This window comes from Crassostrea angulata, chromosome 1 (genome assembly GCF_025612915.1).
Source record: "Crassostrea angulata isolate pt1a10 chromosome 1, ASM2561291v2, whole genome shotgun sequence".
Lineage (NCBI taxonomy): Eukaryota > Metazoa > Mollusca > Bivalvia > Ostreida > Ostreidae > Magallana > Magallana angulata.
Genome location: NC_069111.1, coordinates 27,713,842 through 27,730,878, shown reverse-complemented (window position 1 = coordinate 27,730,878; position 17,037 = coordinate 27,713,842). Strand labels below are relative to the sequence as shown.

Here is a 17,037-nt window from a genome sequence, read left to right as displayed (position 1 = left end):
AGGGTAGCGTAACCCAACATTCAAGTCATGTCAATGAATGACCTTTCAACCTAATGCGTTCTTAATTGATTACTTACTCAAAGCTTATTAATAAGATTACTTACTCAAAACTCACAATTACTTACTCAAAGCTCTAGCTTTGACTGTATTATAAGTACTTCGGTTCCTGGGTAAATACAATATTACATTTAGTAACTATCCACTTACCAGTTTATAGACAACACCCACATGCAGCTAAACTTTAAATGTCTCCATGAAAATTAAAGAGATCGATTTTTGCTCCCTAAATTATATACATGTACCGTAATAGGGATGTATAAACTTAACATGACTAATTACTAACCCTTTTATGGTTAAAAAGCGATGAATTTGTAGATAAGAAATAATCCATCTCTAACCTATCAGTCCCTGTTTTACAGTAAATTCTTAATAATTATACATAAAAATAAGTCACAGTGTAAAATTGTCAGCAGCTAATCTTGCAGGTTTATAAATATGAGTCTCGCCTTTCTTTTTTTTTTTACAGTTGTGAACTAATTGAAATTATAACATAATTAAATAAGTTTGGTGCTCGTAATTTTATGTTCTCCCAATTTGATACAAAAGGGCAGAATCTCTGAATCGTTTAAAATACGGAATCGACAGAATATAGTTTACCAGTCCTGTAATCCATGTAAAACCTTACCAAAGTGAAATAGGCTAGCTACCGGTATATATTTGTCAGATTAGAGTGTAAATGTACTAAAAAAAAAATAAAGACTAGAAAAGAATCAATTATAACAAAAACAAGGAGATCAAGATTCAAGTACCGATAATCACTACTATATATAACTACATGATGGTGAAACAGATCTAACAAACAAAAAACAACAGAAAAAAGAACACTGTAGACAGTAAAATGGCACTAATCTTACTTTCTCTAAAATCTGATGCAAAATACATCAACCATCCCGTTTAAAAAAAGAATTAGCCTGTGCTGTGTCATATATCAACAGCAGATACATGTACATGAATGTACACAGGTATATACATGCAAGAAAACTGAAAGGTCTTTTGGCACCCAAAGGTGAAATTAATTTGACACAATTGAGAGAAGACCATGCAGTTGAATTGGTATTCCAAAACCATAAACCATCATTGAACCGACGCAGTTATATATCAAATTCCTAAAATTACAGAGAATACAACACATTGCATGAATGTTTTCTCTGCCAAGAGCAAATTAAAAATTCCATAGAAATATAAACATAGCCTAACCTACTACACAGAAATAGTGTATTTTTAGTTAGAATTCAAATCAAAAAGAATCCATATATATAAAACCCACAATAAAAAAAACACCCAAAATTTAAAATCAGTGTTCATTTATATCCTATACATGGTATATGTAGTAGGCTTATTTAAAAATAACACTGGATTAAAAAACAAATTATTTCATAACACCAAGAGGGCATTTTAGTCAAAGTTGAAACTAAATCCGAATACCTGTTCACAACAATCATAACATGACACATAATTTTTCTATGGACTGCTTTTTAAAATAGCTTGTCACTGAATCTGGAAAGGTCATGTAAAATCAAATACTGAATTTTTTAAAAACAGATACAAACAATAAAAGCACTAACATGAGACAAAAAAATCCATTTAAGGCAGATCTACAAATCATAAAATAAAAAGAAACGAATCTAAAAGGTTTAAATATATGTGAATATATACTATGAAAAATAGTAAGAGCACCAATTACCATATCTTTAATACTTATAATGTAGTTGTTAAGCTAGTACCACTTGTGTTCGTTCTTAATTACCCTATGAACAGAAACCGGGACCAAAATAGAAATAAGAAAACGCAGTTCTACATGTATAATAATGTAAAAAGCAATTTATATAACACCACAAAATAATTCAGATCATAATTTGCTGCTGCAGACTTGTGTAACAGTTTCAAATAAGTCAATCATCTATAAATCTAAAGGCAGCCTTCACAACTTCTCTACAGCAGGACCTTTTACGATGGAGTAAACTTACTCACACAGACATGTACATATAAAATGGCTCTTCATTGATGATTTTATCGATTCATTATTGACAGTCATAGATTGTCATGAAGTATGGTAAATGCACCTCCCAAATCCTTCAGTACATTCACACAAACATGTACATGAATATTAGAGATGGATACACTATACATGAACAAATAAAAGCAATGGGTTTGTGTCCTCCATCCAACCACATTTTTTCATCTAAAATCACATTTCTAACAAATTTTAAAACATGCAGTTTGAATTTCTGAGTTCAAAACACAAGAATTAAACCATTCATACAACTTACCAGTGAAAAAAAAACATGAGATAAATTACATGTATTCAAACATGACATACAAAAAAGTAATTAACAAAGTAAACATTGACAACAAAATGAGTTTCACTTCTGTGAAAGTATAAGCACAAAAGTAAACATGAATTTGTAGAATCATTTCTCTAACCATTAACACTTCCTTCTCTTTGGTTTAAACATACATCAAATGAAAAATTGGGAATCTACATTGCAATGGCTAACAACATATCTCCAATGATATATTGCAAGAACTACTTCAGAAGCAGTTTTATATACTTGGGAGCCATCAAAGTTTTCGATTGGAATGATGATCACAATGCGACTCAATGTGAAAATGGATGATGTTTAAATGGGTTTTCTTTTTAATTGGTGGGAGTAAGTACGTGAAAGTCTAAAATGTCTGGGAAGAATGATTTTGAAGTTCGTATAATAAAAATCAAGATCCGGAACTTGATTGCTGTGTGGGAGAATTGTACAGGATGTCCATGGTGTGTTTCTTGCGCACAACTTTGACACCTCCTGGGAGATTTTCTGTTAGTCCGTTCTTGAAAGACAATTGCACTTCCGATTTTCCAAACTGAGCTTTCAACCTGAAAGGGAAAAATCCACTATTCAGGCTTAGAAAACTTGTTAGTTACAAATGCATGCATCATTTCACTTTAACCTTCTTTACTCAGACATTATTTTGAGGCTAAGTATTTCATCATGAACGTAAACACTTCATTTTTTTTACATCAAATTCTTACATATATGAAAGTTAACACTTACAATGGTGCTATGTGGATCTCCGGTAAGGTGTCTTTTATGTTTTTGATGACAAGGCAAGCTTTGGATACAAGTTCAATAGTGTGCTCACACACAAACACAAAGTCTCCTTTCTTACATGATCCGTCACCATTTTCATGCTGAGAAAAGTACAAAACAACATTACTTATTGAGTAAAAAAAGCAAAATATTTTGGGTATGCTTCATCATTTAAAGACCAGCTCATTTAAATCAATTATATAGTTCATTCAAAATCAAAAGCAAAATATGTGCTCTTTCTTGTCCACTTATTCAAGTACAGTAATACACAAGGATTCATTACGAATTAACTTGTTATACCCTTCAATTGATAACGACTTCTAAGACTATAAAGAATTCATTATAAGCCTGGTTTCTGGTACATGTAGTCATATACTGTGTTTCACTGTACATGTTTATACATGAGTAGAACAACTTCATAGTTGGATCAGTTTACACGTTACCTTCTGTACGTGGAACACGATGATCTTGTCTGGGTGAGGGCTGACAGACATGGCCGAGATGTCGGTGATTGGGATCCGGTACTTGACCATCATGCTGTGGTGCTCCACCAGAACCAGGTTCTGTGAGCTCATCACCAGTAACTGTTCTACTGCCTGAAATCATACAATCAGTCACTAGTTACTTATTATAAATGTCTGATATTTTTAATCAATCACCAGTAACTGTTCTACTGTCTGACACCAGTAGTCTGACAGTGAAAATCAAAAATCAATCAATCACCAGTATTGTTCTACTGTCTGACACCAGTAGCCTGACAGTGAAAATCGAAAATCAATATTTGGTAACTGTTATACTGTCTGACAGTGGAAATCAAACACCAGTAACTGCTGTACTGACGGACAGTGAAAATCAATCACCAGTAAATGTCATACTGTCTGACACTTAAAATCAATCATAAGTAACTGTTTTACTGTCTGACAATGAAAATCAAACACCAGTAACTGTTTTACTATCTGGCTGTGAAATTCAGGCTGTGAAATTCAATCACCAGTAATTGTTCTACTGTCTGACACTTAAAATCAATCATTAGTAACTGTTTTACTATCTGACAGTGAAATTCAATCACCAGTAATTGGTCTACTTTCTGACACTTAAAATCAATCATAAGTAACTGTTTTACTGTCTGACAATGAAAATCAAACACCAGTAACTGTTTTACTATCTGGCTGTGAAATTTAGGCTGTGAAATTCAATCACCAGTAATTGTTCTACTGTCTGACACTTAAAATCAATCAAAGTAACTGTTTTACTGTTTGACAATGAAAATCAATCACCAGTAACTGTTCTACAGTCTGACACTTAAAATCAATCATAAGAAACTGTTTTACTGTCTGACAATGAAAATCAAACAACAGTAACTGTTATACTATCTGACAGTAAAATTCAATTACCAGTAATTGTCCTACTGTCTGACACTTAAAATCAATCATTAGTAACTGTTTTACTATCTGACAGTGAAATTCAATCACCAGTAATTGTCCTACTGTCTGACACTTAAAATCAATCATAAGTTACTGTTTTACTGTTTGACAGTGAAAATCAATCACCAGTAACTGTCCTACTGTCTGACACTTAAAATCAATCATAAGTAACTGTTTTATTGTCTGATAATGAAAATCAAACACCAGTAACTGTTTTACTACCTGACAGTGAAATTCAATTACCAGTAATTGTTCTACTGTCTGACACTTAAAATCAATCATTAGTAACTGTTTTACTATCTGACAGTGAAATTCAATCACCAGTAATTGGTCTACTGTCCGACACTTAAAATCAATCACAAGTAACTGTTTCACTGTTTGACAGTGAAAATCAATCATAAGTAACTGTTTTACTGTCTGACAATGAAAATCAAACACCCGTAACTGTTTTACTAAATGACAGTGAAATTCAATTACCAGTAATTGTTCTACTGTCTGACACTTAAAATCAATCATTAGTAACTGTTTTACTATCTGACAGTGAAATTCAATCACCAGTAATTGGTCTACTGTCTGACACTTAAAATCAACCACAAGTAACTGTTTTACTGTTTGACAGTGAAAATCAATCACCAGTAACTGTTCTACTGTCTGACACTTAAAATCAATCATGAGTAACTGTTTTACTGAAAAATCAACCACCAGTAACTGTTTTATTGTCTGTCACCAGTTCAGTTTACCTTTCCATTAGCACGATGGATTTTCTGCACAACATCTGCAAACACAATATGGCTATCCTGGGGCATTTGGCTTTGTAACTTTTTCCATTTTGGATTGGCTAGTAGGTTTTGATAGTCTCCCTTGAAAGGCATTGGTACACTGTATAATGGAAACAAAGATGCCGATATAGAAATGATGTATTGTTGTTACTGGTGGTAATTTTACGTATGTACCACCAGCAAGTAATAATATACAATGTTATGAGCATTCTACACTGAAGCACATGTAGGTTTCATGAGCATAAAAAATAATGAAACACTTAATTTCAACATAAAAGAGCACTTAGACTTGACATTACATTTATCTATTTAAGTTTAACAAAAAGTCAATGCAAAACCCCATTGTAAAATTTCTTACGTTTTGGCGTAACCCTCCTTTTTATCTTTGAAGAGTTCACTTGCCATCAACTTTTCCTTCATTTTATATTTCTCAGCTTCACTAAATTTTCGTCTGTATTTCCGGCACTATAACAGTAACAGCAACAAAATTAAAATTCATTGACACACCACATATAATTGATTTCAATTGCCTTTGGTAAAGTATACAACTTAGGGTCAACTTAGGGCAGTGAATCATCAACTTTATACTAAATAAACATGTTTTTTGTATCTAACTCAAGCAAACAATTAAGCTAAGAAACCCCCTCACTGTACCTGCATGCATGACTGTTTTTTGCAGGGCAAAATGATAACCATTAATTTACAAGACCATAACGCAGACAGGGTGTTCAAAGGTAAAATTATGAGTTTCATTCTTTTTCTAATATTTCAGCTTTATTTTGACGTCATCATCGTCGTCATGAACATTGAATGCTGTTAAAGTGCAATATAACAAGCAAAATAAAAATCACAATTGCGGTGGTTACAGGGGCTCTTTCATTAGTTTAACTTAAATGTACCATAAGAATAAAACAGGGATTTGGAGATATCAATCACATCTGCAAACACTACAGGAGGTTGAAAATTGTAAATACATGTATATAAGTATCAAATCATTACTTTAAACAATTTTAATCTGATAACTGCAAAGGTTTGTGCAAACAATTTTTCAAAACCTGCTAATGCACATTACTGAATTTGTTTGCACACAAAGTTGCAGTTATCAGACTACATGAATATCTTCCAGAAAGTAATGATTAAATGCTTAAAAGTATGGTAAAATTTGATGTTGCAGCAATTGTTTCATTTCATAAGTAAGTAAATTATCTCCAAACGTAAACTCTTGCCAAATGATATCAATTTGCCCTGCAAAAGAGCAGTACTTTTAGTTAGATATCATAATAAAAGAGTGAATTAAACCATGTGTAATATTTGTAGATCTTACCCTCCAGGCATGGTACATCACTTTCAGTTGGTCAGAGGCAGCCTGGAACCTTCGTGGACACGCTGGCCACTCAGGATCAATGGGAGACAGACTAGGGAGTTTGGCTTTTAAATCCAGCAGGAACTTCTTTCGCTGTTAAAAAGATTTTGACAACTACTAAAAAAATTAAATTTTAAGAATTTGTGAATGAATTAAAAAGTTCGCTTAGATCATCAGCAGTCACAACATATGAGAGTGCATGTGTTTGATAGAATATGTGTATTTTCAACCAACGTATATGTAACATATTAAACAACTGATTTTGCAATTCCTGTAAATTTGAGAAAAATACTATTTTGTATTTCCACTTTTCTTCCTCAAATAAACAAGGAAAACATTCAAGTGAACATTGTGTGCTGAATAAGATTAAGTATCATCTACCGGTATTTTCTCTCCAATTTTTTTTTAAATTCTATTTTTTCCCTTGCCATGGACATTCCATTAAAATTAACACATCTTAATTTTGTCTTCGCAAAATCACCAAACTTCCAATCTGTCATAACAACATAATCAACATGTTTACAATTCTCACCAGAGCTATGACAAAGAATCGGGATATCTTGGGACCAGCGATTCTCCTAAATCTCGGCTGGTATTCCTTCCTGACTCTCCAACCAAGGTAGTGTTTCCTGATCACATTGGCAGACTCTATTTCAAGTTTCTCACGCTTCAATTTTCTAAGCAAAGCTCTTGCCTGCAAAAAAATGTGGAAAGAAAACCTTTAAACTACACACAAAAAGATTCATAACGTAACACAACCACCATAGGTGTGGATAATTTTGCAGTGTCGATTTTTGCAATTTCTACATGAAAATGCATTTCTTTGCTTGTAATTGATTTGGAATGAAGAATTGAGAAAATTCATTATTCATAGTATATTGCAGTACCCAGTACATAGTGATAAATTTTGCCATTCATGAAAATTTCCCTTGACAAATGTTTCCATTTTAAAATTGCAAGAAGAAATATTTAAGGAAAACATTACCGGTAATGTATTTATTTTAGGGATATATATGTACTTTTAACAAATGTCCTCTTTCACAATAAGATACTGCAAAAATGCTATTATAGCTACTCTGGATGTATGTAAACATGAAATACAACACGGCAACATGTATCATCACATACCTTCCAGCCCCTGGCAAAACACTGCAGCACAAGCGTGGCTGACTTGGTCTTCTTGTAGACTTTTTGTCCCTAATAAAGAAAAGATATTGTAACAATTACCAAAATATATAATTATATATTACTTCAAATGTCCATCTTTAGGGAAAATCATACATGTACATGTACACAAAACATTTAAAATGAATTATAAATTTTAGGACTTTTCTTTAAAAAAAAAAAACCAACATAATTAAAGGAAAAATCTTTAGACTCTATATTCATTATCCATGTTTCATTAAAATATCACCAGTCAATGCAGTAAAATTGGAAGACAACAGATCATGTGAAGAGCAGATTTTACTGCCACTTTCTTCCCTAGAGATCATGAAATTCAAACAGCATTTTCTCTGACATTAGATTACCCAGCATTCTCTCTGATATTACCCAGTATCCTCTGAACCGAGCACTGATGATGATTTGGCTTCTTCTCATCAGGAGATAGAGAGTTTTCTGCTTCCAGCCTTTGTACACACTCTGGATTTTTGTTGCCAAAACATGCATGTGCTGTCTGCGCTTTTCCTCCATGTCGAACAACTGTAAAAAATTAAAAGGAATTAATATTCATAATTGCTAGAGAAACAATAATTATTAAACATTTGTATATTAATTGATACTCATGGTATCAATCAAATCAAATCAGTCAATCAAATTTTTGAATTTGAAGGAAATTTCAAAAACATGTTTGTAATTTTAATACCAAAAGGTATAATGTAGTTTGTAAAGTTAAGAGAATAGATATTTCATTAGTTCAGCACATTCATAGATGGATTAAAACAAGATTAAAGTAAATATAAAATTTAGCCTGTTAAATAGTATTGACTTACAGTTTTAGGATTTCGGATGAATAACTTGGTTTTGCCGAAGGCATATTCATCTTGTGGGACTCCTTGGACCTCTAGGAGAATCTTGACCCCCTCCTGGGGCTTCCCTCCCCACCGTGGCCAGGTGGGGCCTGCTAACATCTTGTAACGATACAGGAACTGGAAATACACCTGCCGGAAGGCATAGCCAGCTCGTTTCACCCGAACATTTTCCATAAGGCTGAAAAATAAAAAGTAGATGTATTTCGGCAATAGTATTTTTCAGATTCTAGATCTTTATCCCAACAACGAAAAACCCCTTCCAACTTACCCTAAATATCGGACTTGAAATCTGACTAGATTTTCATCAAAGTTGTCTGCTGCTTTTAAATTGTTTGGCTGAAAGAACAAACACATAGTTCAATAGACAGCTTGTGATTTAATTATAGTTATTGTACATGAATGTAAGCATGTTTTTGGTAATCTGTATTATTATATTCCAGTCCAGCTTGACATTATCTTATACATTGTATACAATCAGGAAATAAGACAAACCTTGACGCATCTGATGTAGTTTGGATTCTTAGAGAGCAAATTCTTCATCAGTTCCGTTACAGATATCTGCATGTAACAAACATGAACGTATAAATAGTTTAATCAAACAACAAGAGGCCCATGGGTCACATCGCTCACCTGAGCAACAATTGCCTTAATTCTGATCAAATTAGCATTACAGTATTAAAATATCTTGACAACTGAGTACAGTAGATCTTGCTGAAAAATTTTATCCACCTCTTATTTTTTGGTAAATATCAAGCCCTTTTTGTTGTTGTACCTGTAAGAAGATTTTTCTCTATTCCTATATAACCCCCCCCCCTTTTCGTGGCCCCACTTTTCTCTAGGGAATCATGGTTTCATCAAACTTAAATCTGCATAACCTGTGCTTTCACACTAAGTACTGAGTTTTGGACCGAAAACTTTCCCAGAATATTTTTAAAGATTTTCTCTCTATATATATTTTCCTACGTAAAAATTCAAACCGCCATCACGGTCCCGCCCTACCACTAGGGACTGTGATTTTGCAAACTTGAATTTACACTACCCGAGGATGCCTCTCCAAATAGCTTTTAAATAGAAGATTTTTAAAGATTTTCTCTATATATTCCTAAGTAAAAATTCATCCCCCATTGTGGCCTCACCCTACCCCTGGACTATTATTTAAACAAACTTGAATCTATATGATCTGGGGATGCTTCCACTCAAATTTGGGCTTTCCTGGCCTAATAGTTTTGAGAAGCAGACTTTTAAAGATTTTCTCTATATAAAAAAATTTATCTCCCATTGTGGCCCCGCCCTACCCCCGGGGACCATGATTTGAACAAACTTGAATCTACACTTCCTGAGGATGCTTCCATTTTAATTTGAGCTTTTTTGGCCTTATAGTTTTTGAGAAGAAGATTTTTAAAGATTTTCGCTATATATTCCCATGTAAAACATGATCCCCCAATTGTGGCCCCACCCTACCCCCGGGACCATGATTTGAACAAATTTGAATCTACACTTCCTGAGGATGCTTCCATTTTAATTTGAGCTTTTCTGGTCTAATAGTTTTTAAGAAGAAGATTTTTAAAGATTTTCTCTATATATTCCTATGTAAAACTTGATCCCCCTATTGTGGCCCCACCCTACCCCAGGGGACTATGAATTGAACAAACTTGAATCTACACTTCCTGAGGATGCTTCCATTTTAATTTGAGCTTTTTTGGCCTTATAGTTTTTGAGAAGAAGATTTTTAAAGATTTTCGCTATATATTCCCATGTAAAACATGATCCCCCAATTGTGGCCCCACCCTACCACCGGAGACCATGATTTGAACAAACTTGAATCTACACTATCTGAGGATGCTTCCACTCAAAGTTGAGCTTTCCTGGCCTAATAGTTTTTGAGAAGAAGATTTTTAAAGATTTTCTCTATATATTCCTATGCAAAAATTGATCCCCCAATTGTGGCCCCACCCTACCCCCGGGGATCATGATTTGAAGAAACTTGAATCTACACTATCTGAGGATGCTTCCACTAAAAGTTGAGCTTTCCTGGCCTAATAGTTTTTGAGAAGAAGATTTTTAAAGATTTTCTCTATATATTCCTATGTAAAAATTGATCCCCCAATTGTGGCCCCACCCTCCCCCCGGGGACCATGATTTGAACAAACTTGAATCTACACTACCTGAGGATGCTCCCATTTTAATTTGAGCTTTTCTGGCCTTATAGTTTTTGAGAAGAAGATTTTTAAAGATGTTCTCTATATATTCCTATGTTAAACATGATCCCCCTCTTGTGGCCCCTCCCTTCCCCCGGGGTACATGATTTGAACAAACTTGAATCTACACTACCTGATGATGCCTCCACATAAGTTTAAGCTTTTCAGGCCGAATAGTTTTTGAAGAAGATATTTGAAAAATACCAACAAATTTTCAATAATTCTCAATTCTCTCCCCTTTAAAGAGGGCGCGGCACTTCATTTGAACAAACTTGAATTCCCTTCACCTAGTGGTACTTTGTGCCAAATTTGGTTGAAATCTGCCCAGTGGTTCTTGAGAAGAAGATGAAAATGTGAAAAGTTTACAACGACGACGCCAACGACAGACAACGGACAAATTGTGATCAGAAAAGCTCACTTGAGCCTTTGGCTCAGGTGAGCCAAAAACCCAACCAAAATATTAAAAACTAAAAACCTGCGTTCCTGTGCTTGATTATTTTGTGATGCAAAATCTAGAAGGCACTTCCAATGTATTTTGTGAGCGTGTTTTTATAGAGGTTTTAAGGATAGGCAAGGAGATTTTTACCTTAAATTGAGACCCTGCTGTGGCAGGTCTTTTCAAAGACTTCTCTGATGGATTTCCTGTAAAGATAAACAGAATATTACATTTATTCAGATTTAATATCTACATGAAGCATATTCTTTAACAGAGAGACAAAGGACATCCTCAGAGAAACCACTGTTGGTCCCCATTTTTATTTTGAGGATGTATAAATATTTGGTAATTTTTTTCTTGGAAGACATAAATTATGTTGAAAGACATTGGTTTAAATGTCCTATTCTTGGAAGATTTTCTATTCAGTGAAATCAAAAAAGTACATTACCGATCAGACCCAACCTAACACCAGAGTAAAGGCCAACTAAAACCCCGGGTTTACTTTTGGGGTTTACTTTTTGAAAATTTGTGTCAGTTGGGTTTACTCTTGGCTTACTTTGGGTTTACAAATGCTTTGCTTTCCTCTTTAAACATCTTAAAATGTGAAGCAGAGCCGTCTTTATCTAATTATCTTACTGCCTGTAATTCCCACCCCTTGTATATTCCAAATACACATGTTGCGTTTGCCTCAGGGGTCTACTTCTGATCAGGGTTTACCCTATGGGTTTACTCTGGGTCTGTTCTAGTAAACCCAGAGTAAACCCAGAAAGTAAACCCAAGGTTTAGTCAGGGTTTACTTTCTGTTAGGTTGGGTCTGATCGGTACTGTATCTTATTTAAATGTTGCTTACCCTTATGTATTATGGTTTAATACAACTCAAAAGGTCACACAACAAATAGTCTGCATAATGATATATTACAATCAGAACCACAAAATGGATACAGAATTTGGGAGGCTTAATTACCTTCAGGAAAGAGTCCCTTCATGAGACAGTGTTTACATTGGTACATGGCTTGAGACAAATGACGGAACAGCAAGTCATTGTTCTTGTCCAGAAATCCATCTACTTTATAGGTCACCTGTCAAAAAAATTAGAACTTATACCCATAACAATTCATGAATAGTACCTAAAGTAAAATATCATATCAAAGTAAAGAACAATAAAACTACCGTACTGTGTATGCAAATTATGCAAAGTCAACCATTAGATTTATTTTTAAGTAATCTGAACTTCTCCTCATTCATTAAGTGATTTTTTTTTCTTCAGAAAACCCCTCAAGAAAAATCTCATCGTTTGACAAGCTAAACTTATAAGAAGCTGCAAAGAAAGTACATGTAAGTAAACAGAAAAATGACATGTCAATTACATTTCCAGCATAATGCTTGAGTCGGAAGGTGCCGTGACTGAGCGTCTTGTCATTCTGACACTTCTTGAGGGCCTTGCTCTCATAGTGGGGGTGGTTCTGACATGCCTGGTTGAGTTTCTCCAGGAAGGTCAGGTCGGTGGCATTCCCCGGCCTCAGGCATTCCTCGTCCAGCAGTGCCAGGATACCGACGTTAGACTGAAAACAGAATCCCACACAGACTACTTAGAATAGCAAACACACAGCAGCCAGGGCTCTTTTTTACAAATTAAACATCTTACAAAAAAAGTTATCTTGTGGATTGATCCTACATAAAATAATTCATATTCCAAATGCTCTCATATTTCTATCTATTTATTTTAATGGGTTTAAATTGAACTGACAGCAGATGAATATCATTGGAATTTATGAATTTCGTACACTGCAATGATGTCACACTGAATTTGACGTAATTACTGTTGAAAGGACATTACTTAGCTCTTTTGCATAAATTTAGGAAAAAGAATACACTGTATATAGATATTAATTGGGTTAAAGCATGTGAAAAAAAAGTAAATATTTTAACATCATAATTAGTGATGGTTGTGATTGTTATCCAACAAGTTCTGCATTTTCATCACTCGCCTTAGCTAAGGGTCTGAATAATACTCTCAACTTGCTCCTTAAAATCACATAACATCGCAAATCATGAAAGATCTTAAAAGTCTAAGTGCTGATGTACTAGAAAGAAGATCAAAGATGAAATGGGAAGTTGAAGATCAATGATAAAATATGATGAAAGAAGATAAAAGAAGAAATCATAAACAATTTTTTGTAGATCATTAAAAGTATTTTTTAATTATGACAGTAGAATGTCTTCATATTTGTGGCAGCTATATATATATAATGTTACTGCAGTTACTGTTTTGAAAATTGCCATCCATCAAAAGGATAGGGATAAACAGAACACTTTAATATGATAAATAAATAAAAAAAATAATTACAGTATAGAATGCATGCTGCTAGTTGACCATATCCAAAGTTAAAAATATATCAATGAACACTTACAGTATGCAAATAACCTTCACATAGAAGAACAAAGCACATTCAAAAAGTTTTCTTCTTCAATTGAAAATACTCTTCCATTTTATGTCGTTAACTAACATAATATGTACATGTACTCTGTCTATTAATATACTGTGTAAAAGAAGACCATTGTACCATATTTTTAGCGTTTTGGTAAATTGCAAACAACAAAGGCTGTAAAACTCTACATAGACCCTGGTGATTATACCAGCACATATAAAGCAATGGGATTCACAAGTCCAAAACTTCTTTGATTGCATTCTAAAACCAGCGAAAGCAACCCACCACATAGAAACACCAGTTACAATTCATTTTGATTTCAAGGGTTTATCCCAAACCTCAAATGATACTTTATTCCCACTGTATTAGTAAGGTTGGGTAAGTATCTGGAATGTGTACCGATTTCTGATAGTGTTTATATACGTACAGTACAATGTTTTTGGTTATACAGAACAATGTTTGGTTAGGTCTATAGTTCTATTATAAAGTATATATTTATCACAGTTATAATACAAATTCACAGAGCAAATGTCTACTAGACAAATACAAGACACATTCAGATTAGACGTTAGACAGGGTGCAGACTACAAACTTACACTGGTTTTAATGGGAGGCTGTAAAGAAACCATGCCAGGTCAAAAGAAGTAAACATGCAAATATATGAATACAAAGCATTATGCAACTCAAAAAGTTTATAAATAAATTTCATGAAACTAGGTAGGTAAGAAAACCAACTTAACCTCTGGAAATAAAGATACACCTTCTTGTAGAAGTATTGTTTAAGAAAATAACAGTATGCAAGGGTTTAGAAAAAAATATAACTATCAATTTAATGGATTGGGCATAATTTTCATATGATTTTTTATATACCGTAATTTTTAAAACTCTGAGAGAAGTTACACTATACAAAAACAATCATTAAAGTTTAGATACACAACTGCCATTTCAATTCACTTAGCATTACATAACAGACTGTTTATAGACCACCAACAAATTAATTATGTTATTCAATTTTTTTGTGAAGAAAGGAAACAAAATTTTAAATATTTGAGGTGTGTTTTTGTCTCCAGAGACCATTCATGATCTTTTTCATGCTTATTAAATACTTGTAAACAAAAAGTACATGACCTGAAACAAAATCACTTTGACATGCTGTAGTTATGAGTATAACACAAGTATCATATATCGCTAAAATTGTCAACTCAAGGTAATTTGAAATAGCTTGTAAATTGGAAAAGCATTCACGCATAATGAAACTCAATCTATGTTGCATTCATTCATGCAAAATATATGGCCATGCATATTTAAATTGTGTTTAGTTTCCTTCATCGGAAATAACCTAGATTTTCATTGTACCAGAAACTCACCTTTTCTATCAAATCACAAATGACTGAATTGTTGAAATACTCTATGTGAATCCATTCAATACCCTGCAAAAAAAGGATTATACAAAGTCAACAGGCTAGGCACGTGTGGAGTATCTGGAACTTTCGTTATTAAAATGTTAAAGTAATCAACTTCCACAAAATGGTTGATGGCCTTTAAAAAACTTCTAAAGATTGGCTAGATTTAGTGAGAATTTGTGATGTCAAAAATAGGAATATTTATCATAAGACATAAAGAGCTACATGGAACTTTAAAGCATATACACATAAAAGCCACATACAGTTTACAGATTAAACAAAAGTGTGAAGTTTGCTGTTATCAAAGGAAGATGTAGCTGATTATGTCCTAAACAGGAAATTCCTCATACATGTATCACAGACTGCCCATGTACTGCTGTGTGAGAAAAGTCATCACTATCAATAGTAGGCCCCCCCGTGACTTACACAGTGACTACACAGCAGCCTACTACACAGCAGCCTACTTGATGTACTATTCAGCAGCCTTACTCCTTGATGTACTACACTGCAGCCTACCTCCTTGATGTACTACACTGCAGCCTACCTCCTTGATGTACTACACAGCAGCCTACCTCCTTGATGTACTACAAAGCAGCCTTACTCCTTGATGTACTACACTGCAGCCAACCTCCTTGATGTACTACACAGCAGCCTACCCCTTTGATGTACTACACAGCAGCCTACCCACTTGATGTACTACACAGAAGCCTACCTCCTTGATGTACTACACAGCAGCCTTACTCCTTGATGTACTACACTGCAGCCAACCTCCTTGATGTACTACACAGCAGCCTACCTCTTTGATGTACTACACAGCAGCCTACCCACTTGATGTACTACACAGAAGCCTACCTCCTTGATGTACTACACAGCAGCCTACCTCCTTGATGTACTACACAGCAGCCTACCCACTTGATGTACTACACAGCAGCCTACCTCCTTGATGTACTACACAGCACCCTACCTCCTTGATGTACTACACAGCAGCCTACCTCCTTGATGTACTACACAGCAGCCTACCTCCTTGATGTACTACACAGCAGCCTACCCCCTTGATGTACTACACAGAAGCCTACCCCCTTGATGTACTACACAGCACCCTACCTCCTTGATATACTCCTCCTGTTCCTCCTTCAAGGTCAGCTCAATGAAGATCTGCTGGAGCTTCTCGTTGCAGTAGTTGATAATGAACTGTTCAAAGCTGTTTTGCTACAAACAAAAGGTACATTATGTGAGAATTTGCTTATCCTTTCAGTATTAGTTGTCTTGAAAACTAAGAGGCTAGGGTTGGGAGGGGGCACTTACCTCAAACACTTCAAATCCATAGATGTCAAGGACGCCCATGACCTCTGTCCTTGATCCGGAAGTCACTTTGATGCTGTCATTAATTCTGGCAACCAGCCAAGAAAACATCCTGCTGTACAGTGCTTTACACAAGGCATCTCTTGCATACATCCCCTGTAAAGAAAAATCAGAACTGTTTCTAATAATGAAACAAATAATTTCATAAGGTGGTTAAGTTTTCTTTTATGGTTTAACATTGTTTTTTGTTTTTTTGTATAGATGTGAAAAGCAATTATACTCACATCATTGACACTCAGATCTCTTTTGACCTTTTCACCTCTAACCTCCACTGACCTCTGTGTCAAGGCCAGGCTCAGATTAGCTGATGAACATCCAAGTAAAGCTGCAGCATCATCTAGAGCTATAATTAAAAGTTCATAACTGAAGTATCAGATGTTAACCTGAAGTGCATGAGATGTTAACTTGAGATGCGTGAGATGTTAAACTGAGATGTTTGAGATGTTAACCTGAGGTGTTTACAAGTTAACTTG

General features: G+C 34.5%; 1 protein-coding gene across 6 annotated transcripts in view; it reads right to left on the bottom strand.

Annotated features, from left to right (window-relative positions):
- Positions 1-547: 547 nt before the first annotated feature.
- LOC128182824 (unconventional myosin-Ia-like) overlaps positions 548-17,037 on the bottom strand; it is a 28,442-nt gene continuing 11,952 nt past the window's right edge. For 5 of the 6 annotated variants that reach the window (XM_052851580.1, XM_052851594.1, XM_052851609.1 and 2 more), the window contains exons 12-31: positions 16,789-16,907; positions 16,508-16,660; positions 16,307-16,411; positions 15,167-15,229; positions 14,396-14,413; positions 12,738-12,932; positions 12,335-12,449; positions 11,521-11,576; positions 9,229-9,294; positions 9,005-9,072; positions 8,698-8,914; positions 8,258-8,407; positions 7,835-7,903; positions 7,239-7,400; positions 6,668-6,799; positions 5,702-5,808; positions 5,305-5,443; positions 3,584-3,736; positions 3,105-3,241; positions 548-2,926 (exon numbers count right to left, since the gene is read on the bottom strand). In XM_052851580.1, the coding sequence (XP_052707540.1) occupies positions 2,773-2,926; positions 3,105-3,241; positions 3,584-3,736; positions 5,305-5,443; positions 5,702-5,808; positions 6,668-6,799; positions 7,239-7,400; positions 7,835-7,903; positions 8,258-8,407; positions 8,698-8,914; positions 9,005-9,072; positions 9,229-9,294; positions 11,521-11,576; positions 12,335-12,449; positions 12,738-12,932; positions 14,396-14,413; positions 15,167-15,229; positions 16,307-16,411; positions 16,508-16,660; positions 16,789-16,907 (2,378 nt within the window). In that variant the 3' untranslated portion in view covers positions 548-2,772. The remainder of the gene's footprint in view (positions 2,927-3,104; positions 3,242-3,583; positions 3,737-5,304; positions 5,444-5,701; positions 5,809-6,667; positions 6,800-7,238; positions 7,401-7,834; positions 7,904-8,257; positions 8,408-8,697; positions 8,915-9,004; positions 9,073-9,228; positions 9,295-11,520; positions 11,577-12,334; positions 12,450-12,737; positions 12,933-14,395; positions 14,414-15,166; positions 15,230-16,306; positions 16,412-16,507; positions 16,661-16,788; positions 16,908-17,037) is intronic. The other variant, XM_052851615.1, reaches the window with a different exon arrangement.